We start from the raw sequence: 26855 nt of genomic DNA on the forward strand, positions 1-26855 counted from the left end.
AAACAGCAGATAGCACTAGATTTGGCAAAATGGGAAAATTTACAACTGTCATTAATAGGGAGAATATCAACAATCAAGATGCATATATTACCCAGAATTTTATATTTGTTTCAAACAATTCCAATTAGGCTTGGAAAAGACTATTTTGAAGATTTAAATAAAATTGTGTTTAAATATATATGGCAAGGTAAGAAAGCGAGAATAAAGTTAAAACTTTTGCAAGATGCTAGAATAAGAGGAGGATTTGGTTTGCCTAATTGGGAGTTGTATTACCAAGCTACACATTTGATGTGGGTTAAGGAATGGATAACATTAAGAAATACTAGATTGTTGACATTAGAAGGACATGATCTGTTGTTGGGGTGGCATGCTTTTTTATGGTATAAAGGAACTAAAACACAGGGGTACTTTAGAAGACATTATATACGGGAGTCTCTGTGGTTAAACTGGGAGAAGATTAAAAGACAATGTTATTTGAAAATTCCAGTCTGGCTATCGATTATTGAAGCATTTCTTATCCTATAATATACAAAAAGGAACAAACAGTTAGATATGGTAAAATATTGAATGAAAAGGGTGAACTTAAATCTATACAAAAACTAGAGGAACAAGGTATAAAGATGAATTGGTTTTCATATGCGCAAATACATTCAAGGTATGATAAAGATTCTAAAACAGAAGGTTTCTATGATAAACTGACTGATTTAGATAAGATTTTGACAGGTACTGATGAAAAGGTGATTAAAAAATTGTATGGATATTTATTAGAAATTAAACTAGAAGAAGAACAAGTTAAAGAAACAATGATTGCTTGGGGGAAGAATTTTGGATATGGGATTGATCTAGAGAAATGGCAAAAATTGTGGTCTCAAAATTATAAAATGACAATGTCAACAGCATATAAAGAAAAATTGTATAAGATGTTTTACAGGTGGCATTTCCCCCCGACAAGAATAGCAAGAATGCTCAAGAATAAATCCGAAAAATGTTGGAAATGTCATCAGACACCTGGCTCATACTACCATATGTGGTGGACTTGTGCGGATGCTAAAAAATACTGGACTAAAATCCACACGTGGTTGGAAAAAATGACAAAAAAACATATAGATTTGAAACCAGTGATATTTTTATTGGGAATTTTACCTGAAATATATAGTAAAGACTTGAAAGACCTGATTGTAAATGTATTAACAGTGGCTAGGATTGTATTTGCTAAAAACTGGAAAAATGAGAAAACACCATCACAGGAGGAAATCATTAAGAAAATATTGGAATGTTCTGAAATGAGCAGATTGACATTTGAAATTAGAGAACAGGATGATAAACAATTTTATAAAGTTTGGGATCTATTCTATCAATGGTTAGACAATAAAGTATAGTAATCAAATATGTAGACTTTTGGAAAATACTAAATATATAAAGATGTATTCTTTCCTTATTATACATCTACAAAATGATTTTAGGATAGATTTGGGATGATAATATGAATTGTCACAAAACAAATTAAGTAAAATATGATTATTTCCTAAAGCATGAATGAATAAAAGTATAGTCAAATGATTGATTAATAATGATACCAATGTATTTAATATTGGATTGAAAATACGAGATCATATACAATGTAATTGTAATTGAAGACTACGAAATGGAAGCACAAAACAATTTGTAAACCAACCGGCACACTGTATGTACATATATGGAAGATGACCTGATGTTTTTATGTTTTGTTCGTTTATGTTTGTTTTAAAAACCAATAAATTTTTTTTAAAAAAAATGTCTGATGGGTGGAACCTTTGGCATTGGGCCAAAAAAGAGAACACAGTTCTCTTCACCCTGTTTTATTGGCCAGGCAAACTAAGGTGAAGGTATTTTCTTGTTATTTTAACATTTTTCCCCATCAAGATTTAAAAATCTTGTCTCTAGTGATTACATACATTTAATAGTTACATAAAATAGTTACATCAATTTCCCTGTAGTATTTTTCATTGGGCAGGAGAGGGTTAACATAGTTTAACCTTCAACCTTCCCTCCTTCTCCTGGCTATTTGGTTGGTCCTAGACAGGCAAGGAGGAGATACATTCCATATTTTTTTTCTCTATAAATCAGTTCTTATCGGCATGATTAACTCATCTTTTCATATCAATTCCTCAAGGATACAAAAAGACTTTAACATGTGTACATACGTACACAAAGACAAGAGAAAAGGAAAATAGAACTCTTAGGTTTACACACTCTGGTCATTTTTACTGTAAAACTAGAAAAGATAAAAATCACAATAAATATATTAATTGTTCAGTGATTGTAAAATACAAAGAAGTGGAAAAAGATCAACGTTACTACATTTTTTCCTTCTAAGTACCTTTATTCCTGCCTCCCACAGTGAGAATCCTTTTATTAGATCTCTTGCAACAGTGGACCAACTCTCTCTCTTGGAGTCCTCTGGACTGAAAGACATTTTTTCAGCCTTACATCAATCCTGAGTTTTCAGACAAAAATGGTCTGGGAGGACTTCTTTTTACAGAATACAGGCCCCTCCTTCTAAGCAGGACTTCATTCAGAGATGGAGATGCAGCTGCCCAGGTGTGAGCTCTGTATGTGTGTGTGTGTGTGTGTGTGTGTGTATGACTGTGAACTTGGTACCTCACAGACATTCTGCCATTAAAGACTGGGGGTGGGCAAGATGAAAGGGCAATAAATAGTGTGGATATGTGATGGGAAATAGGAAGGAGGGAATGACAGGTGATAAAGACCAGAGCAGCCAGATCCTATTTGTGCCAGCACCCCATGGGCAGGCACCCTGGGAAATATGCAGATTATCCCAAAACATCTCAGCATCCTCAAAACATCTTGGAGAGCTCTGGTTGGTTGAAAATAGACTGGATATGTGGGGTGGGATGGGCTGTGGGCAACCCTTTTTTGATACCTTGGTAGGAGAATTCAGAGCTGGCTTGATTTTACTGCAACCAATACCTTTAGTAAAACAACCCTTTGCTTGAACCAAATGGAGTCAAGGGATCAGATTGGAGCAGATCTGATAGTAAGCCGGTTCTGCAGTTGTGGTCAACCTGGAAAGGAAACTACCTCTACTATGGAGGCTGTGCAAACAATGGCATTGGAGGAGACTACAGCTGAATGCATGGTCCCGCACAAAATGAATGAGTTTCCCGTACAAAAACTGGCATAGTTAATCCCCCTTTTTTCCTACAGGCCACCCACAGATCATAATGTCCATCAATGGACATTATGGTCACCACTCCTGTCCATTTTGTTATAGGAAACAGCCTGCCATGCCAGGACATCTGCTTGGTGTGTCCTTGAGATTATCCTTGCATTCTATTCACCAATCTACTTTATCACAAAAGCTTGGGTAATACAGTAATTTGGGTGATAACTGATTTGTTTTCCAAGCAAATGCACTTTACTGAGTACCCTATCAAAAAATTCCCTCCTTGCACATTTTGGCTAAGCTATTTGTGCAGCACGTCTACCAGTTGCATGGTGCTCCAGAGAGAATGATCTCAAATCACAGAATCCAATTCCCTTCCCAGTTTTGGCAGGAGTTCCTAAAGCTTCCTGAAGCCACTCAGGGGCTCAGCTCCTCACATCATCTGGCTATTAATGGGGGTTGTGAATGGACCAATGGCATCTTGGAGCAGTACCTCAGATGTTTTATTAATAACCAACAGGACCATAGGACAGACGTCCTCCCTTTTGCAGAGATCACCTACAAAATTTGGTGCACAGTAGCACCAGGTTCACTCCATTTAAAATGGTTGCAGGACAAGCCCTGAATTACCCCAGGCCACCCCATTAATAGTATTACTGAAAGATTGGGTTGTGCAGTTACAGAACACCTGGTCAGTGGTGATAAAAACTTTGGATGAAGCTAAGGAAGCATACAAAAAACAGGCCAGTAAAAATTGCATTAAGCCAAAGGACTTTAGGGTAGGAGACAAAATCTATTTATCTACCAAATTCTTATAATCTAGAAAACTGTCCCAAAAAATGGGGCTGAAATGCGTTGTATCTTTCTCTATTAAAAGGATTATTAACCCAGTGACAGTAGAACTTGAGCTGCCAAAAATGCTCAGACCCCTATACCCGGTATTTCATTATGGCCTATTGAAACCAGAAATCACATCTTCTTTGCATTCTGAACCGCAAACCATTATAATTGAGCAGAACTTTAAAGTAAAAGACATTTTGGACTCTTGTATACATCAGGGAAAAAACCCACTACGTGATATCCTGGAAAGACTTTTCCCCCTCAGAAACATACTCAGAAACTGAATATGTTGACCAGTGGTGGTATTCAAAAAATTACGGGTTCTGTAGCTTGGCTTGATGGGCGTGGCTTGGTGGGTGTGGCAGGGGAAGGATACTGTAAAATCCCCATTCCCTCCCCACCAGGGAGTGAAATTCAACCACCTCACAACACCTCACGGGAGATGGTAGGGACGATTGGGTTTGGTTCTCCAAACCAAACAATCTCCCCTGGTTGGCCATGCCCATGCCCACCCGGTCAGACCCATGTTGGCAATAGGGCTAATACTGGCAGCAGGTAGACTGATGCATGCAGGGAGGGAGAGTAGTGCACAGGAGATCGCAGCATCGGAGCTCTTCCCAGGTGTTCCCTGGCCTGCAAGGGGAGGGCACGATCTCCTCCTCAGGAGTCACAAAGCACTCACTGCTCCTCTGCCACCTGCCAAGCCTCCTCTCCACTGAGCTTCTCTTTCTCCTCGCCAGAAGAGTTTGCATGCCCAGCAGGAAGGAGGAGACTTGACAGGTGCCAGAAGGGCAGCAAGCACTTTGTGGCCTGCGAGGGAAGCCCGGCTGGTGGTTTCCGCAGCAACCAGTGAGAGCCAGCCCATTGGGTCCACTTGCACCTACTTGGCACGGTTGATTCAACTGCTGGGAACTCGGGCAATGGAGAAGGTGCCGGAGGGACCCCTGCCCATTGTGACTTTCTTCCAAACCCATGACTACCAAGTGGTGGTGCTGTACAGTGAGGAGCGGGCAGGGGGGAGAGATGGGGGGGGAGGCACCACTTCTCCTTGCCCCTTCCCCTCTCTGGTCAATTGCTGCTTAGTGCAAACCCTTTGCTTCCCCCAAAAAAGTGTCAGAGAGAGAGAGAGAGAGAAAGGGAGAAAGACAGAGAGATGAGAGAGAAAGAGAGGAAGACAGACAGAAAGGAGAGAGAGAGAAATGAGAGAGGAGAGAGAGGAAAGAGAGAGAGATGAGAAAGTGATGTCGACTTGGCATGCCCACCCACCCAGTCGCATGACCACCAAGCCACACCCACCAAGCCATGCTCACAGAGCTGGTAGGAAAAAAATTGAATTTCACCCTTGCTCCCCACTCCACTAACCTGTTTTCCAGCTCTGTTCTCCTGTGCAGAGCAACAAAAGAAGACCCAGCCAATCAGCTGGGACTCAGGAGGCAGAGAATAGATGGGTGTGGGGCCAACCAGAGGTGGTATTTACCAGTTCTCTGAACAATTCAAAATTTCTGCTACTGGTTCTCCAGAACCTGTCAGAACAGAATACCACTTCTCATTTCAACTCCCAACAAATTAAAGCCCTCAAACTGCTTTAAAAATTCCATGACTGATACCCAGATAAGCCCCATTGAACTGTACTAGCCCAGAGTCCGCAGTGACAACAGCAAGTGTTTCTGGGGACAGATGGCAAATTGGTCTGGTCAGTACATGAGTTTTTATATATTTTGGGGGTTTTGTAATTGAGATGTTTGTCTCTGTGTGTCCTTTATTTTTTAATTGTGTTGCAAGATTTCTATTATGGTTTGCAAGATCATGATCAGCCCTAAAGGTAAAGGGGAAATGCAAATCATAGGTGTTTTTCTCCCTGATCCTGTCCATCTAATCTTGTCAGTCTTTTGCTTCCCTTATAGCCTTCATAAAATAAGATCCCTTTAACTATTTTTCAGATATTCACCAAAGACACACACACACACACACACACACACACACACACACAGAGAGAGAGAGAGAGAGAGAGAGAGAGAGAGAGAGAGAGAGAGTCTTGGCAGCATCTAAATTTGATAAATAAAACTAAATATACACATACACACATAAATATCTATATACTTATGAATAAATTTCTTTAATAAGTTACATTATAGTAACAATTAAACAGGGCTTCCAAACTTGAAAACAAATCAGAAGCTACAAAGTATCTACCTTATCAGAAATTAATAAAGATTAATAAATTAATAAAGTTTCCATGGAATGAACCACTTCCGTGGGCAGGACTTAATTGGGTTATTTCCCCCCATGGAATAGGCACCAATCCCATTTCTATTAAGTGTCCATATAGTGCTTAATGTTGATGTATTTCTTGCCTACCTTTCAGAATTTTAACTATCACAGAATGAATCACAATTAAAATTTGTGCACATAAATTTGATAAATGAATAAATAAAATTATTGGGTCATTTTAGCATTTATCCATTAAACAGGATCCACTCAAAAGAACAATTAAAAACTCATCAGAAAATGAATTTTTCTTGGTAGAATCATCATGGCTGCATAGCTACTTTGCCTTGACATATTATGTGTAAAAATCAGTAATAGAAACTAGAGGTATCTTTCAGGAACATATTCAACACCCCATCACCACTGACAGGCTACAGATATAACAATAATTCTTAATAATACTTCCCACATGGGAATTCTGGAATACGCAAAATGTGCAGTCTTTGGTACATTTAATTGAAAGTATGTTGAACTGAATTCAGTGAGTTGGATCCAAACACAGACCTATATAGAGAAGACTTGTTTTAATCTGGAGACTAAATCTATCAGTCGCTTCAGCTTGGATCTTATGCTATTAAGACCTTTTCTAGCTAACTGTATTTAGACCCAGGACATCATTTCCAAGACTATTCAGAGAAAAATGATAGGCTAATATGGGATTCCTTTTTAATTAGGATATAAGGGCAACCCTCCATCATCTTGGGCTTTAATGTATACTGGTGGTGAAGGCTCCTTTTTCGCCAGGCTCACTATTGAATGAAAAGACCTATCTTTCTCTCTCGATTTTTCTTTCACCAACTAAATCAATACTTCCACACAAGGAGCATCCATCAGGATCCTAGAAGGCAAAGTGCGCCCTTGCCCCGCTTAGGAGCCTTTGATAACAGCAGAAGGGGTGTTGCCTTCATCATCTGACAGGCATGACAAGTCCCCCGCGCGCTCTCCCTCCTGCCCACAAATGAAAAAGCTCCGCGCACCCCGGTGCAGGGGCGAAAAGCCCGTAGGAGCCACCGGCCGCCTGCAAAGATGATGCACTGGAATGAGGAAGTGGAGTGGCGAGGGGAGGGACTGAGAGCGGAGCTGCCTCCTGTCGCTCTGCTTGGCCGTGGAGCCGCAGCACATGGAAGCGGAGAGAGCTGGGCGAGTTCTTTGCATCCAGCTCCGGCCAGAGCAGGTACTGTATCTTCGCGCCGGAACGCGCCCATCTAAATTGGTCCTGTCTTATTCTACTCTTCGGACAGATAGCGGTTTTCTTTCTTTCTTTCTTTCTTTCTTTCTTTCTTTCTTTCTTTCTTTCTTTCTTTCTTTCTTTCTTTCTTTCTTTCTTTCTTTCTTTTCTTTTTCTTTCTTTCTCTTCTTTTTCTTTCTTTCTTCCTTCCTTCGCTCCTTCTTTCCTTTCTTTTTCTTTCGGAGCTGTTTACTCTATGGCTGCAAACTTTTTTGGGAAGGGAGTAAAAAGCAGAAGTTTTATTAAGTAGTGAGAAGCAGACGGAGAGGAGTGAAATGGGTGCGCTTTGAACAAGTGCTAGATCTCTCTCTCTCTCACACACACACACACAATGAACAAATATCGCGCCGAATTCTCTATTCGGATGAGGGAAAACTTTTTTAGCGCCAGTCTGGCTTTAAACCTGAGAAGATAGTTGTTTGTTTCTTGGGCCGAGTTTACTTCTTTTTCTTTTCCCATTACAAATTGACCCGTTAGTTGTAATCTGTGAAAAGGAGATTATGAAGTTTTGCTCTTGCTCCCAAAACCTGAATTTCTGAAAAAGATAAGCAAAGGGATTCCTGTATACTTGCATTTTAAACTCTAAGGGAAAATGATAAGAAATTCAAAATAAATTCGAGGCTGAAGGGCTGAGTGGAGGATTATGAAAAACATTAAGCTGTAAAAAATAAAAGCTATTTTCAGAAATATTTTCTGTCATTAATTGGGGCAATTTCTCCCTCTTTTTAAGCTGTTGCATCACCCAAATACAAGAAGATGAACATTTTTTCTGAACTTTACAATTATATTCTCTCCCACTCTCCCAAAAAACAAAACATGAGGTAAAAAATCAAGAATTCTTAAGATACCCAATATTAAATAAACAAGTTAAACCCTAAGTTTCCACAAAATGCCCATTCCAACACTTTGGAGTCAAACCAACAGAGTCCTGAGTTGCAGGCATGCACTTCCAGTGTTAGCTATAAATAATCTGTTAAGGTTTATTCCAGAAGAAAATTAAATTTAAGGGCTCTTCAAACTTATGTATTAAAGACTGACATCAAATGAATTTTGTCACAGTACTGCAACACATAGAAAACATAACCAAATACTGGTAGCATGTTTATAAATTCATTTTACTGAAAACATTTTGTCTCCCTTTTCTACTAATGCTGCCTATTAACTAGTAAATTTGTTTAAACAAACAGGTTTGGAAAGTTATATGCTGTATAGTGAGGACTGAAATGTAGCATTTTATGCTCTAATCAGCAACTTTAGTTATTGAAAGAAGGGGAGATTTCAGTTTTCCAATTAGGAATATATTTGCCCCAATAAATAATTTTTCATTTTTATAGATTCTCTATACTTTATAAGGCAGCCATAAGTATGAAATTAGCATTTCTAAAACAGTATTAATTACTGAAGCAAAAAATAAAATTGATTCAGGATATAACTATTAAATCTGCTTTTTAAAAATAGAATTATTGTACAAAGAAAGTTTACTTTCTATGGGTAATGCCATGCAGCTCTATCAATCTTTCCTGTTATGTTTATATATAAAAACAATGAAAAAGTGAGGAATCCACATTTTTACTGGGAGAGATTGAAATAGAACTGTTGTTAAATGTTTCTAATAATCTTCCCCTACCACCTTCCCGTTTATAAAGCTGTATCTCTGGATCTATGAGCAGGAAACATTTAATTTGTACTGTTTAATCCATTCTTAATATATACTGAGTGCTAAAATTAAACTTCGGGCAAGAGAATAAAGCAATCTTGTACACTCTTCTTTCACAGAACATCTACTAAATCCAGTCTGACTTATGAATCAAGAAAAATGGCATTAAATTGAAATGCATAGTTAAGTTGCAGAAACAATTGCACACACTTAAATTTGACATTTAATAGGAAGTTTTAAAAAACAGGATTGTCTGCATGCCCAGATTTTTTTTAACGAAAGTCCTGTTCAAGAGGAGCTGAATTAATAGTCCTTACCTTTCGCTTGAATTCAGCTGGCATAAAATATTGCTGGAGGCGATTGTGATTTATTCCAGATAAGAATAGGTATGAAATGACAGTAACCATAATAATAATCCAACAGCACCAGAGAATGAGTTCAAGAAAGAAATCACATCCATTTTCAGTGAGGTCTTTGAGACTCTGCATTATACAAGTTCTCAGCTATTTATGCACTGAATTCTATTTGGGCTCCCTGATTTAACTTGATTTTCTCAAATATTCTTGCCAGACAAATGTGTTCAATTATTATTATAGTAATTGAATGGAAAATATACTTACAAAATGCTTGGTTTAAAGGATTAAAGTTGTAGTAAGTAGTGCTTTAGTAGTAGTGATGCATAACTTCACAGCTTTTTCATCTTTTTAAGATCGGGCACCTGCTCAGAAAAATGAAAACCATTTATTTTACATCAAAGTCTATATAAAGGTTTATTATAAGTGCACTAGATCTAAAGTAGTTTTTAGAAACAAAGCACTGAACTGCATCCCTTAAAAATGCATGAATGTTCATGTAAAAATACTGATATTTGTGAGAAGTGTTTGTTCTGTACCCCATCTCTGCAAAGGTTTTCCTTTATATCTGCATAGATTCAAAATAAATTTTCTTTTCACACAAATAATCCACAGTAGCAATGAAGGGAAGATTTGGGAATCTTGATAAATATCTTCTATAAGCATATTTTGAAAAGTTTTTTTTTTCTAACTGCACCACTAACTCCAAATGTTTTACACTGAAAATATATTATTAATTTGTACCACAAACTTACAATTTTATTTTTTTAACAGAAAACTAAATTATAAATTAAACAAAACATTCAATCTTAACATTTTAAGATTTAATCAGCATTCTTAGAATTGTAATTTAGTTGCAATATGGGAGTCAGGCTTACATTTCTTCTTGGAAATGTAGCATGCAAATTAATATAGCTTGAGCAGATAGAATTGAATGTAACACAATAGCATATTTAGTGATTGAAATGTATAAATAGATTCAGGACATTTTCCTCTTATTGTGAATTCAAGTATCAGTGTCCCAAACTTTTTCAGATTGGTTGAATGCTGACACACCAAGATAGTTGATCTTTCATACGTAGAGTTAGATCTTTTTAAGACTGTCAAATATATTTGGTTCATTAACATCTCTTTTTAAACAAGCTAGTGCATCAAATAAATCTGCACACTATAAGGCACGCCACTGTAAAACAGACCTATGAAAATATAAAATTTCATTCATTAAAACAAGCTAATTCATTCATTGCTTAAAAATAAAAGTATATTTAATTTATGTTATCAGAAAAAACATGTTCAATATGTTTAATATCAATATTTAATTCATATTAAAGTACAATACCCCATTACAATTTAATGTGCTAAATTAAATACATTAAGAATCCAATACTAACAGATTATTTATAAATATATATAATGGGAAGACCTACTGAAACATATAAACTCTATTCTCTGCAGTGCAGGTATATTTATAAGAAGATATTAGAAAGTTTTCTGTAATTTAGCTATCTCTTTTCAGAGAATAAATCTATTTTTGAAGAGCCAGTGTGAAAATTTATTGAGTCAAGTTCTGAATTTTAACTTCTGAAGGTGAAGAGAACAAAACAAGCATTAAAATTCAAAAGGATGATCACTTAGAGAAGTTAGTTGTTTTTAATGTCAGTATGAACTTTTCAAACAAGAAAAAAGGTTTCAGTGTGGCTTTTTGATTAAGAGTACAACAAAACAGTCTGGCAAAAATATATTGAACCTGAATCATATAACACATTATTAGACTCTGATTTTGATTGAGGAGTGCTGTAGTATTTCAGTATGTTCCTGATGTGCTGTTTCTGGATCCAGAAGTAACTTACCAACTCCATTGTTTTTTGCTTTTGGTTAAAAATGAATCATTTTCATTATGTAGGTACAACAAGCATTGTATTCAAACGTTCTGAAAGTTATGGTGATAGGAAAGTCAAAGACAAAAGTAAATTGTTCAAAGGTAGTTTGGCACTATTTCATCAATCATAAAAGATACCAGCCCTTTAATGAATTATTGTGGTCCAGTATAAACACATGTTGGGATATGTGGCATAGTTTCCTCAATTATTACTGGTTTCTTAATTTGAAGGATTACTTGAATTTGCTTCATAACCTAATGTTATTAATTGGGGATAAAACTGATTTTTTATAATGTAAAAGATAGGAAAGTAAATTGTTCTCACATTACTTGCAGAAATACAAGCTGCTGATTCTAGCTTTCTGGGATTTTCTTTATTATGTGTGTGTGTGTATAGATAGATAGATGATAGATAGATAGATAGATAGATAGATAGATAGATAGATAGATAGATAGATAGATAGATAGATGATAGATAGATAGATATAGATATAGATATAGATATAAATATATAGATATATAAATATATATCTATATATATATATACATATATAAAATTGTTATATCTATATAAACTACAATTGTTCAAATATTTTAGGTTTATATCATTACTAAATGTTTAATTATGTTAAGGGAGAATGCCTATTTTGGGTCATACATACAAGTTGAAGAACCTGGGTAAAGTCCATTTAATCCAGGAATCTTTTACCCATCTTTGGAGATGCTCTGAGGTGCAGAAAAAGTGCCTATAGTTGAGTGTGTTCACTCTGAAAATAGAGATTGCTGCACAAATTTGCATCTTTGAGGCAAGATTTGAATCTGAATTTTGTTAAACCTAAATAACCAGTACTTGTCAATTTTACATTATTTACTCTAGATAGAATCATGGTTCTTTACATCCCCCAAAGTCAATATATACACATTCATTTTCTGCCTTAAAATATTCATATATCATGGTTTATACTAATAATTATAAATATAAACAAATAAATGAAACAAGAACAATTAAATGAAAATTTTAGTTTATAATCTCATCACACTAGAAGGTTTGACAGCAAGTTGGTATATACGATTTTCAACTTTGTCTTGGAAGTTTAGCTTCACAGGAAAAAAAAACTTCAACTGTTTTAATTTTAATTAATAGATACCTATTTAAATAATCATTGGATCAGATCTACAGGTATGCTGCAATTTAATTGAACTATGTTCAGTAGTTCCCCTGTATTTCTCCTGTATTTCTCCTGTATTTCTCCTGTATCTAAGTCACATTTAAGTTCAGCCTTTTCCACTGAGGTTAGATGTAAACAAGATCTACTTTTTTATTCTGATTTAGGTTTTCATATTCAATAATAGATCAGTTTGTAAAGAGAAATGTTTCCTTCCTGAAGTCCTTTTGCATAGATGACTTTTTGAGGCTGTAGCCTCACAACATTGCAGGTTAGAATTATAAACTGACCGAGAGAACCAAAGACATCTTTGCAGTGTTTCCTCTAGAACTAGAAGATACACAGTTTTCCATTTATATAAACTCCTCTTGCTTCCTTGGATTTCCCTCCCTTTCTTCTACAGCCAGGGTGTCCTGGCAATTTACTTCCATTCCTCCCATTTTCCCCAGCCACTTGAAGGTTTATAAAAACTTATTTAGTCTTTTGTGAAATGAAAACACAATGAAGAACAAAGATGGGGGTGCCAGGTCGTTCCTGATTTTTGTGACCTTCCCAGGAAGGCCAGAAGGAATGCTGCTGTTGTTTAAAGATTGGAGCACAAGTAGTGAGAATACTTGCCTAACCGTATGAAAATGTTGCAAAGGTAAGAGATGCAAGACCAGTGTCTATGTGGAAGTGATAGCCATTCTCCAAAGAGATGGACAGTAGATTCTGAAACGAATTCAGACACCTACTTTGCAACCTGAAATCCAAATAACTCCTCCCACACTAAAGCAAATGTATTAAAAAGAAATCTTGCTATGCATCAGACTCTAAATCCTGCCTTCATTGCTTGCTCTGTGAGATCATCTGATGTAAGCCATTTCATCACCTTGTAGTAGAAATAGAAAAAGATGCAGACACGCATAGATTACTCTGTCTGTATTTCCATTCAAAGTAAAGTTTAAAAGTAATTACTGACCAATATTTGGTTTAGATTTACTTCCGTAAGGAATATTATCAAAGGGGCGTGGGGAGCCCCCATGGTTGAATAAGTATGAAGCTAATAACTGGAATGCAGAAATATTATCCTTTTTTCAGAAGATTTCCTCAAAATGTTTAGATACCTTGATTTAAGTGTGTAGTTTATATGTCTGTGAAATTTACAAAATCATTTTTAAATCAATAATCCTATAGTGCTTTTCAGTTCTATTAATATCTATCACTCTTTGCCATCTCTCTTTAAAAAAAAAATCACTTAGAACATTATATAACCCTTCAAAATTCTGTCTCCTCTTCAGTCTCAATCAAGTCCAATTTTCCTTGATTAAAATGTGTTCCTGCAAAACTTAGTTTTATGTCAACTTAATAACTACAGAGGAAATAAATGTGAAGCATTAACTTCTGTAATTTGTTCAACTATATTGTTTAAATTTTATGCCTATAACAGCATTAAAGCTCATGTGCACCAGTATCTATAACTACCTATAACTTTCTAGGAGATTTTTACTCTACTTTCATACAGAACTACTTATAATAAGCTCTTAATCTATACCAAAATTAAAATATGAACATGCTGTCTTGTTTAATGGGGTGAACTTTACATATTTGTTCATCAGTTTGGCAATTTAGTTTCAGTGGCTGTAATCTCAGGGAACTCAGGAGAGGAAGAAAAGGGGGCTTATCAGCTGCATGACAGTGCTAGTTGATCAGCCCGATTTGTTTCTATGAATGCTGATCAAGTAAAAGCTATGTTGCACTCACCCATAATAAAGAAATGCCACAGGAGTCATGGTATATGATGAGGATTTCTCAGTGAATAGTCTCTGCCATATACACTTTAGAATAGCAGATAGTTTATATAAAGCCTTTAGAATAAAGAAGAATTAGAAATAGAGCCTATCACTTTAAATAAATACAATACAAATATTTCTTATTAATTAATCTGTGTGGAATGCTTACTTATTGCAGAAAATCAAATATATGGCTATCCAAAGTGCACAAATGAATCTTGCTGCAATATGCCTATGCATTTCTACATTAGTATTCTGTTCCTTCCATGAACCAACTGCCACATCTGCCACAGAGAAGAGAGGGTTGATTTATTCTCCAAAGCACCTGAATGCAGGACAAGAAGCAATAGGTAGAAACTCATTAAAGAGAGAGCCAACCTGGAACTAAGAGAAACTTACTTACTTACTTACTTAGTGAGAATAATTAATCAATGGAACAGCTTGCCACCCGGAGTTGTGGGTGATCCATTGTTGGAGATTTTCAAGAAAAACATTGGACAACTATTTTTCTAGGATGATATAAGTTTTCCTGCCATGGGCAAGGGGTTGGACTAGAAGACCTGTAAAGTCGTTCCAGTCTTGTGAATCTATAATTTTAACTCACTTATTTGCCTACTCACAAATAAAAGTGTAAATTTTGGTAAATACTATTCTGAAATAGAGCTTACTAAGTCACTCCTGCTAAGACAGGTGCCAACATAGTTTTAACTTCATGCATCATTAGACTTCCCTGCCTTGGTCTTTTTCCTGTATTCTTAGTGTCTGAGATATCAGTTCATGAGCATATGGCTCTCACACCCATTTTACCCACTTAACATTGCTTGAGCACTCCTTTCTAGTGAGCTGCTGCTTTCATTTTTCAGAAAAATCCATTTTGCTGGACATTTAGATATTATTTCTTTTTAAAATTATTATTGGTAGACATTTTAAAGAATAAACAGACCCCAAAAAAGAAACAATAAACAGAGAAAAGTACAATAAATGAGATTAAATTTACAGATTAAAATACCATCAATAATTATATTTACAATATATTATTATATAATTATGAATAACTAAATATATTATCAACATGATTTCTAATGGTCCAATGGCCCTTTGTGGCCCTGGAATAATGCCAATTGCTTTATAAAGTATGCCATTATCACTTGAAGATTTTTCTAGAACAGGACTTGAGATTGATTGAAATTGGAAAAAAAATACTTTCAGTTTTCCCCCAACTGCAGTATTATTATGTTAATACCTCTAAGCCATATGCAAACCCAAAGTTATATATGTCTTCCCAAGAAGTAGACACTAAATTTTGAGTTAAAAGGGGGCACATTATTTTTTTTCCTAAAGGGAAACATAGGTCAATTCAAATGAAACAAGTAATACTGAATACAGAAGGTAAATATTTAAGTAGCTTTACTTACATTTGTGGGAAAGATTTAAAATGAACATGTCTTTTCCCTTCCCTCATCAACAATGAATCTTTCTTTGTGGCTAATTGAAATAGTGAAAAAGCCTAATGCCTGGTCAGAGACCATAGCATCAATCATATTTAATCCATCCCATTGAAATTAAGGGGATGTCACTCATTTAACTCTGACCTGGAGTTAGAGTCAGTTAGTTCTTAAAACAAGTTAACTTGAAAGAGCTGGGTCATGGAGGCAGAAGGTAAGTTGATTAATTCATTTTAGGAATCATTTCAACTATTTAAAGTGCAAAAATCTAAGAGAGGTTTGTTTTCTTTTTAACATGGAATTCCAGTCCTTAAACAGTCCTAGAGAAATTAGAAAGCAATGTCAGAATTACGCATTCCATTAAACATTTTGGAATACGAATAAAACAGGTACACTCTTATTGTTATGCCAGGATGTTTTGTAATTTCTTTAAAATCTTACCTTTCATGTAGCCTTTTTGTGATCCAAATACAGCCACTTGTTTGAAGAGAGCACTAGCAGGCTCTTTTCAAACAAAGATAACCTACAGTCTTACTTAAAATGATACTTTTCTGGATTGGTAGCGATGTGACTATACTGACGCAGACCAAATCAGGGCAAAATGGGACTTCTTTATCCCTTATTTTTGTACTGAATTAGCAGGTAGCAAGTGGTGTTTTTTTTACTCCTCTATCATAAGCTGTATGTGTCAAAATGTCTTCTTTTATCCAAATGTTCAAAAATCTAATCGACTTTGCATCTGGTTATCCCACGTTGTGATAGGTTAATTTTACCTAGTAAATTGAAATAAAAGTAATACTTATGGAATTTGCACATAATCAAAGACTAGGAAAAACTGCTTTAACTGGACAGTGTACTGATCTCAAATTCATGCTGCATGAAGCAAATTTCTTTATCCTGGGAAAATGATAAAGAGTTAGACTTGCATATGGTTACTGATGTCACTATATAAAACAACTTGCATAGGATTGGGTTAATTTATATAGCTTTTTGACATTTGTAATAATTTTCCCATACCATATTTTTAATATTAAAATGTGAAGAGCAAATAAGAGAATTTAAGTGCCACTTATAAAGGGAATTTATATTTTCTATCAACAGGATGTAATGTGAATTAATCTAAAATGAGGGAAATGTTTTTAATAAATTATTTTCACAAAACATCTTGCTAACATGTGAATTTGATAACAAGAAATTAATTCAGAATAATGAATTATATAGAATTTTCTGTACATATTTGTGTTTATATTTTTAATTTTTAATTAAAAAAAATGGAAGCAGAAAAGCTTCAAATCTGGCCCTTGAAATTGAATTCCAGTTAATACAGTGCGGCTTTCTTTCATGGATATGACTGTGATTTTAGTCATATTCCAATTTGGGGAACAAGGGGAATTTTCAAAAAGAAGGATACAAATTGGATTCATTAGGTAGGTAGTGCCTGATGTGAAACAGTATGCTTATTACTATAACCGTCAATTCATCTAACTTCCTGAGAAAGAAACTATGACTAAATATGCTCCCTTTTTTTCTATAAAAAAGTTTCATATAGACGTGTTAACACTGCAGAGGAGGAAATGAATTGATCTTAATTATAAACTTGGTTTCTTGCACATCTTGATAATCTTGGATAGAAAACTTACTTAATGGAAATTTGAGAAAGAAAGACTACTATGTTTCTCAGTTTTTGTTTCTAGAAAGGACTTTTTTTGTTAGTTATTATTTGTAGTATGCTGGAAAGGAAATTAAAAATAGAATTAAAATGGTTCTAAAGTAGAATCTTTCATTGGGATTGAGAGGTCTATTTTATTAAATTCCAGTAATAAAGTTAATTATCAGCTGCTAGTAGAGATATTGAATACTTTTAATTAAAGACAGTTTTCAATTTTGGACAAAGGTTTCCAGCACATTCATCCATAAGAATCTGTATTTAGTTCAGCAAAATTGTCTAAGTGTAGGACTGCCCAAACTTATCAATGCATGTCTGGGTCTATATAGGTGGATAGAGCTATTAAGATAATAAAAGCTTGGGTTTTGTTTTGTTTTGTTTTGTTTCATTTTTTATTTTTGTCAGGTCAGTGTTGACTTTTGACAACCACCTGGACTAATCCCTGCAGTTTGTTTTGGCAAGGTTTTCCAGAAGTGGTTCATCATTACCTCCTTCTTAGTAGAATGGCTGATCCTTGGGCTAGTTTTGTGCCTAAGGCAGGGCTAGAGTTCACAGTACCCCTGTTTCTAGCCTTAACTATTACAGCAAACTGTAATGTAAGAGCCCAAATGCTTCTCATTTATTATCATTATCAAGATATCATCCCAAGCTTTGCTCTTTGCTCTTCAGGAGAGATTGGCCCTTCCACAAACCAGAGAGAACAAATTGTGGAGGCTGGAAGCTCTTTCTGTTGCCAAAAATGCTGCCACTTAATTTTCCTGCTGACACTATTTATCATGCAATTGCTGCTCTTAGGGTGGCAGGGACAAATGTGTTACTTTTTAAAGCTGCCAGTGGGCTGCCCAAAGCTGCATGGTAGGCTGCATGTTGTATAGACCTGCTTTAAACTAACATTTTGAAGATCCAATCCCTGTTTGAGTGCTGTGGCAACTTCCTCAGCAGGAAATGGCCAAAGAGTTTCCAGAATGGCTGATGAATATGGACATCTTTTTCTGAGGAGTGTTTACTCAGATCAAAACTTTGAGACCACGTAATAAGACTGGTGATCTTTGTTTGGAACAGTGCCAGCACGATAAGTTAGAAGAGTGCAGTGTGTGATGATTCTCCTGGTGGTAGACTGATAAGTAAATGTCCTTCATAATTCTTCCCAATGCATTACCCATTAGTCCTGATTCGGGGAACAGGCAATACAGCTGAGGATTTCCTTCTATTTCCTGCTAATTGGCCAACTTTTTGTAAAATATATAAGAAGGATAAATACATCATTTGCTGCCTCATATTTTCCCTATGTTACCTACTCTACAGGTAATCCTCAATTTATGATCATAATTGAGCCCAGCAATTATGGTTTTAAGTCATGATAGTTGTAGATCACCACATGACCAGACCTGATTTTTTTGCAATGGTTGTTAAGCAAGTGTGGAGGTCTTATGCAGTGGTTCATAAATGAACACAGAAGTTGTTAAGCAAACCCATTGTTTGCTACTGGACAATTTTTGCCAGAAACCATAAGTAAATCCCAGTTTCTGACAAAGACATCATAAATAATAATCATGAGACTGCAGGACACTGCAAACAGCAATAAATGGGCCAGTTGCCAAATGACCAAAATGCAGTCATGTGACTATAGGGAAGTTACATTAGAATTTCAAAAATAGGTTGTATGTCTCTTTTGGGAGAGGTTCATTAGAATTTCAAAAGGTCACTGGGCACTAGTCATAAATTGAGGACTATTTGTAAAAAAAACAAAAAATGGAATGTTGCAAAGCAAAGTGCCTGCTTCCCATTCTTTAAAAAAACCATTAACATATACACAGAGATAATATTAGAAAATTTAAATGATGCCAGTCTGAAAACAATAATAAAAACAAATTGGAATGGCATTGAACACCTTCAGTGGGCAGAAAATGGGGTGGATACAGTAACCTTTCTGGCAAATAGCCTGAAAGCAAATAGCCTTCTCAAAATAGCTAGGCCTCTTGCAGTAGCAACAAGTTGTGATCACTTGCCCTTGAAATTCCAGTAAACCTGGGCCACGTGAACCTTTCTCAAGTTTATTAAAATGGCTGATGTAGTTATATGCAACAGTGACTGGGTTCACTGAGTGATAGGCTTTGGTGGTAAAGATACCATATCATAAAATACCTTTGATATCTGTACTAAGTTTTCTTACCCAAAATAGCTTGCTCTGAAGAAAAACCTTTCAAATCAATATATTGACCACAACTGCTAATAAAATAGAGAAAGAAACAAAAGAAAATAGAGGGGAACTATTTTATTTCTTGCTACATGAAGTAAAGGAACATAAATCAATTGTATTCTCAATATTCTACAATCCATAAATACACTTGCTTAATACTTCCTTAAAATAGCTGACTCTCATCAACACTTAGGGCAATGAATTCCATATGCTCAATGATATGAATCACAGTTTTTCCTTTTATCCATTCAAAGTTTGTACTGGGTGACAATTTGTACTGGGCAAGTTTTAATGGTTTTACTAGTTTAACAGTTTACCCTACCTAAACTCATGGCGTACTTTTTTTTTAAATAGATGTCACACAATGACATCTAGATGTCACACAATGTTGCTATAATTTTTTTAAAAGAGTGATTTAAAAAAGAAATTTTTTGAAATGATAACAGTAGATTCTTCCAACTTTGGATAGACTCAAGATAGTTTTATGAGTGGTTAATAATTTATTTGTTGGTATTAATTTGATAAAATTTCAAATTTTTAGATATAAATTTAGAGGGCTTTTTTCTGAAAGATTGTTATTCATTGCTGTTTCCTGAGTCTTTACTCTCTTTTTTCCTAAATGCCATATAGAGTTTTGTGAATAAGGTTAGGGAAGCCAAGTTTCCTCCTGATAATTCCCATAATTGCCATTCATTCTGATGTAACTCGCAATGAACTATTGAAAGATTTTTCTAATATTTTGGAAAAAATATTTTCAAGGGTACCAAATTGGGGAAGCCCTGGTGACAATTTGTGCATCTGAGTCCTGGCTTGGGTATGATAAATTGTGTAAAGTTCCTTCACAAATGGTCAGGATAAATATCTATACTGTAGACCAGGGGTCCCCAACCACCGGTCCGCGGACCGGTCCCGGTCCGTGGAACAACTCCTACCGGGCAGGCTTTGGGCGCCGCCATCTTTTTGATGAAAGTGCTTCCGTGAGCTTTTCCGGGTGAAAGCTCACCGGAAGCACGCTTTCATCAAAAAGATGGCAGCACCAGCGCTTCGATGAGCTTTTCCGGGTAGAAAGCTCACGGAAACACATTTTCATCAAAAAGATGGCGGCGCCAAGCCCGTGAGAGCTTTTCCCGGTAGAAAGCCATTTCTACCCGGAAAAGCTCACCGAGCATGCGCCGCCATTTATCCTTTGATGAAAACTATGCTTCCAGTGAGGTCACCGGAAGCACTTTTTCATTAAAAAGATGGCGGCGCCCAGCTGATGCTGGTACCGGGCCGCGGCGTAAAAAAGGTTGGGGATCACTGCTGTAGACTATGTCTTTGCAATTCATTCCGATTTTTCTAAGAGGCAAAACCATCAGTGTAGTAAGCAGAGTATAAAAATATTTATTATCAACTCTACAAGTTAAATTCTAAAGACATTTTAGGGCAAATTAAAAAAAAAACATGCAAATTAATGGTAATATCATGAAGTTTACATAGACAAGAGTTTTTATGGAGGTGCCGTGATGCTTAAGGCTTAAGTCAAATCAGCCTTGCCCTTTTTGTAACTAATTTGATTTACAGTACTAAAGCAATGTTTTGTGACCTTTGACATAAATATATTGTTGTAAAGTGGACTTTTATTTTCTTTTCATTCTCCACATAGCATATGTTTCTTTAAAAACATATAAAGGGTAAAATAAAGTCATCTTTTCACTTTTGGGTTAAGGATAATGTAAAGATAATTGTTACTCTCTTAAATGGTTAGAGATCATATCTGCTTTGCTAGAGTGTTATCTAGGTAGACAGGATTGTCAAACTGATCTGCAATACACATTTATGTAGGAGAAATTCCTATTGTCTTTAATGAAGCTTACTAACAATACTATAGATTTGCAAATAAGCTCCACTGAAAGTGGAGAATTCACAAAAAAGGCAGTGAAAATCTTGTTTAAATTAAGGTAATAGAGTTCAATGTTCCAAATGACTTGGATGGAGGATCATGTTATTCCAATCTTTAAATATACTGAGAAATTCAAAGAATGTTTTCTTGACATAGATTGGAACATATATAGCAACAAATCTAAAACTACAAATGGAGCTGCAGCTTATTCTGGTTGAATTCCATCTGGGAAACATATACAAAACATAAATTGCTGCAAAAATAGAGTATTTTGGTGTATAATGTTACATCTCAGGATCAAATAGATTTTAATGTTTTCTTGGTTCTTAACTAGGATTGAGTCAAAATCTTGTAATGGAGACTAGGGAATTTTTAGCTTTTGGTCACTGCCTAGGTACCAGTTTGTCTATGAGAGAGTGCTCACCCTGCTCCTTAATAAATAGTAGGTATGATCTGGATCAAAACTACTAATAGAATAAATGTTTCAAATCTCATTTTGGGGGGATCCCAGTTTAACCAGAGACCTGAACTGCAGTACTGAGTGACAAAAATCTAACATCCATAATCTCTATTACTCCAAGATTTTGCAATTATGTTCATTTTACAATTATGCATTTCCTTTATGGGAAAGCTGTGCATAATGGAAATTTGCCGTATAATATGCAAAACAACATTTGAGATATTCAGTTCCAGTGTATTATATTGCAATTTTGCCTGTGGATTTTAAAATATATTAGTATCCTATCCTTAAATAACAAGAATTATTAGAAAGGCAGAACAATAATAAAATAATTATTATTTGTCCATATCACAAGAAGGAAAGTAATAATGTTGAAGCAGTGGATCTTTTCTGTTTATGTACAATTTAATTGATGTGCATGTATAAAAAATATATATTTCAGTTGTGAGAAGATTCTGGAAAAAACATCATTTGGTTACCAGGCAAATCTAGTTTTTTAAGATAATTGTCATTCATATGTAATATAAAATAAGTATATATAGATATATATTTTAAAAATATAAACTATGATATTACCAAAGATGAACTGTTTTAAGTTTCTTGACTTCAATATAAAGGTATTGCATATTTACAACCAGGGGTGGGATTCTACCAGTTCGCACCTATTCAGTAGAACCGGTTATTAACATTCTAAGCAGTTCGGAGAACTAGTTGTTAGAAGAAATTGCTGGCCTAATCCTGTAAGGAAGGCAGGTAGGAAACATTTTGGTGTTGCTTACAGAAACTGCCTCTCTGTTAACCCTTATTACATTCTTGGCAGGACTAGACTTCCTGTCTCAGGAACATCTCTGGAGTTTTTTCCCCCCTCCTTTGCTGGTACTTTGCTTGTGTGGAGTGCCCATTCAAAGTTACAGTGGCACTGAAAAAAGTGACTTATGACCCTTTTTCACACTTACGACTGTTGCAGCATCCCCACAGTCATGAGAAGCCAGGGGAGGAGATGGTGCCTCGATGTGAGTGATATTGAGTTAGCCACACCCAGCCAGTCACATGACCACCAAGCCACGCCTAACAACTTAGCCACACTCACAGAACCGGTTGTTAAAAAATTTGAATCCCACCCCTGTTTACAACTCACCCATGGATATCAAGGTCCTTTGATAGAACTGTAGCTGATAATGAGAGTTATTTCCTTCTGTTTGCCTGCTAATTTGGAATATTTATTACAATACAGGTATAGTGAAGTGAAATCTGCAGAAACAAAGCTGGTTTTGTATGCACAAATGTCCTTATATGTATAGAAAAAGGTAAAGGGCTCAGGCCCTATATGTATAGAAAAATCAACTTTTATTTTACTATGTATTGATTTTTAAAAATTATAAGCATCTCTTTTCACAATTTGTGACTCTGAATGGCATACAACAATGATAAAAAGAAAATCAAGATCTAAAAAGGGAAAAGTGAAAACAACATAAGAAAGCAAATACAGGTAGTCCTCGACTTACGAATACAATTGAGCCCAAAATGAACATTTTACATTTGTTGTTAATTAATCACTTACAAGTGCTTAGCATTAAATGCATTATAGCCCCATAACATATGGACGTCTTATAACATATAAACCATCCTCATATGAACATGTCTGTTCCTGTGAATCTTTCCATATGTGGCTAGTCCTATCACTAAGGACAATGAAAAGCTGGCTTGTTGTTCTAAATAAGGCTCCTGTCCTCAGCTGATAGAGAGGGCTGTTTTGTTGCTGATAGTGAAGTACACAAGTTTTTATGCATCCTCATCTCTTTTATTTACGGGTTCTGTGGTATTTTAAATCATAGGTCTAGACTCCTTTTCCAAGCCGTGGAATAGTCAGTTCTTCATTTTTCCAGGAGTGCCATCTATTTGTAGGATGTCAGTAGGCTTAACTTTCAGCAAGAGAAAAACCCTTATACTTTTTCCCTTCTGAATTCTGTATAGGTATTTGCCAGATAAATGTTTGCTAAATATTTGCCAGTGCTCAAAAGAAATATGTTTTAAAACTATCCAAACCTTGTACAAACCTTGGGCGGAAAATCCATAATAGATCCAGAAATATCTGTTTGAACAAAAGAGTGACAATTGAGTAAAATTGAAGGAGGAAATAGAGATTGGTTTGTCTCAGATCAAAAGGTCTATGTAATTCTTGTATCATGTCTTCTTTAAAGGAATTCTGAGCTGCATTTTATTATTCATTTTATTCATTAAAAAAGTGACCCCAGTATTGTGAATTTTAGCATGAGATAGTCTCAATAAAATAATTCAACATAATTGAAAATAATTTAATTAATTTTAAAAATACCAAATAGTTACCATCATTATAATGTTATCATTTTTAATAAAAAGTCAAAATACTAAAAGCAGCACTCAGGAATGATTGACCTCAATTCAAAACTTGATTATTTAGATAATGTCAATTATTCAGTCAAAGGGAAGAACATTCATTGCTCAGGTACTACATATTCCAAACCATTTAGGATTTTAAATGTCTTGAACAAAGGCCTGATGGTTTCTTTCAAGCTAGTGTTAAATGGATTTCAGAATGGATTTCACTGCTGCATTCTATCCTTGGGAGTTATAGAAATCCCGTAAGTTCAGAACAAGTCATAAAAGTTTGTCCAGAATTCAATATACCTTTCCTAACATCCAGTTCCAATAACTCAGAGCAACATAACATTTGACTCACCAAGCCAAATGCAGCCCACCATCTGTATTTTTGGCTTACTGGAATTTGACAACAATTTTCTTTTGTAAACTAAGGAAAATAAGGATTTCATATTTTTTGTTCAGCTTTGTAAGTCCCAAGCTAACCAACTGAAGAAAACAGTATTCTATTAGAAATCATTTGTATATTGTTCTTCAAAGATAGTTTCCAAAGTTTATGTAACAAATCTATCAAGTTAGAATTCTGTAGGTATCTGAAAAAGAATACTGGATAAAGCCCTTAGTAGTTTAAAGAAGGTGTAGGGAGCCTGATCTGAACTGTGTTTCTGAAAAGAGGCTACCTGTGTTATTGAATGAGTTCATTCTTGAACTCATAAATGCTGAGAATACCAGATTATTATTTTTTTTGCCAAAGAGCCAGCAGATGTCCATCCAGACTCTAGAGAACTCAGACCTCTAGCCTTATGCTCCAAGGCCAGAGCTAGGCTTTATTTCTGCCTCACTACCTTGGGCATGCTTCTCCCTGGTGTTTGTGACCACTTTGCAACTTTATTCTTTGGAACTTTACATGTTGAAACAGAAGGGCAAGCAGCTTCCCACTATTGGTTGCGTATCTGTGGAGTCAAGCCATCTGTCAGTAAAACAGAAAAACCTAAGTTCCTTTTCTCTCCAGAGTTCAGTTTGCTATTTTGGGGAGGGCTTCCATTCCCCATGTGGAAGAAAGCTAGTGTGGTTTGATGCAAAGATGGTTGAAAAAGAGAAGGCCAAAAGACTGAAGCTGCTGTTTTGCCCATCTGCCACTGCTTGAGGTGTATTCATTATTAATGGAGGTAGTAGCGTTGCTGTTCAGATATGCAGGCTTGCCTGGGTAAATGAGACATTCTTCAGCAAATTGCTTCGGTTTTTGATTGCTGATTGTACGCGTGTCACCAAGCTGACTCAAGGTTCATCGATGCATGCTCAGTAAATTAGAAAGAACATAACTATGGATCAGCCAAGAGAATGAATTCTTTGCCTACAATGACCCAGGGCCATTTAATTTTCTGCTTAATTTTGTTGCAGTCAGTTTGCATTTTGGGTTATTATGCAGTAGGAAATTAACAATAAATAACAAATTTGGTCCTCCTGTGCTTGTAATGATATTTTTATAAATCTTTGTAATGCTCTTTTTAAAAGGATCAAGGTCTGCACCAGGCTGATACCCCACAAATATGCAGGATTGGAAAGAAAAGGGGGGTGGGCATTAGTCCTGGCAGATAATCTCATAGTTAAATAGCAACTCCCTTTTCTTTCTTTTCTCTCAGCTTTCTCCTATGATTTTATATTTCACATTAAGCTTAAGGTATTTCTTTTTTCTTTTTTTTTTCCAGATAATTTAAGGAAAATGGAAACAGATGAGGCTCAAGATATGTCCCAAGTTTCTGGTGAGATGGGATATATATAAAGAACATGACTAAAAAAAATGTGGGGAATCTTCCACCCAACTTCAAATTTGTTTGGTTCTCTACAAGACCATAGCTGTTATTGTCAGGATAGGTGCTTCAATATTTTGTAATGACTATTTGCAGATCAGGATATCATTAATGTTTAGCATTTCATATCAAACCCAATAATGGTTTTTTTTAAAAAAAAAATGAGGGGGGAATTGAAAAATGAGAAGTATACCTGTTGGTATGGATAGATCTTCCTTTCTCTCACAGAGCAAGGAGCTGATGTGACTCGTATGTTACTTTTTAAATTCAAAACTAGACAGATTATACGTTTCTTTAAATATGAAACACAGAAAATATAAACTGGAGAAACAATTCTTATTTTATTTGTCAAGTACTATCTATCAATATTTTTCTAAACGTAATGACCTTTTGTTTTATAATTAGTCTAAGACTTGATTAGATTTCCTTGCTTAGATTTCCTTAGATTTGAATTTTCATTTTTATGTAGTGAAATTGGCTTACACAATTTTTTGTGTGAAAGTGATTTGTTACATTTGGAAACAATTGTAAGGGGAGACACTTGAAGGGGCATTACTGTATGAGGAGAGAGAAAATAACATGCGAATTGGAAATCTACTAAAGACCTGGGTATTTCATAGTCCATTAGAGCTGGAATTTTAATCCTTCTAGATACGTCTACAATATATATCTCTAAAGACTATATAAAACATTTAAGAGATAGT

The 26855-nt window shown here is 35.4% G+C and overlaps 1 protein-coding gene across 16 annotated transcripts in view; it reads left to right on the forward strand.

Moving 5' to 3' along the window:
• The first annotated feature begins 7266 nt into the window (after positions 1–7266).
• The window catches only part of IKZF1 (IKAROS family zinc finger 1), an 88991-nt gene continuing 69402 nt past the window's right edge, over positions 7267–26855 (forward strand). For 9 of the 16 annotated variants that reach the window (XM_087946451.1, XM_026678352.2, XM_087946446.1 and 6 more), the window contains exons 1-2: positions 7290–7448; positions 26050–26103. In XM_087946451.1, coding sequence (XP_087802577.1) covers positions 7301–7448; positions 26050–26103 — 202 coding nt within the window. In that variant the 5' untranslated portion in view covers positions 7290–7300. Of the gene's footprint in view, positions 7449–15639; positions 15719–26049; positions 26104–26855 lie in introns of those variants that run through there. The other 7 variants (XM_087946452.1, XM_087946448.1, XM_087946449.1 and 4 more) reach the window with 3 other exon arrangements.

The sequence above is a fragment of the Notechis scutatus genome, chromosome Z (genome assembly GCF_049901735.1).
Source record: "Notechis scutatus isolate UNSWTSFEM ecotype Mainland chromosome Z, rNotScu1.2, whole genome shotgun sequence".
NCBI classification, from domain to species: Eukaryota; Metazoa; Chordata; class Lepidosauria; order Squamata; family Elapidae; genus Notechis; species Notechis scutatus.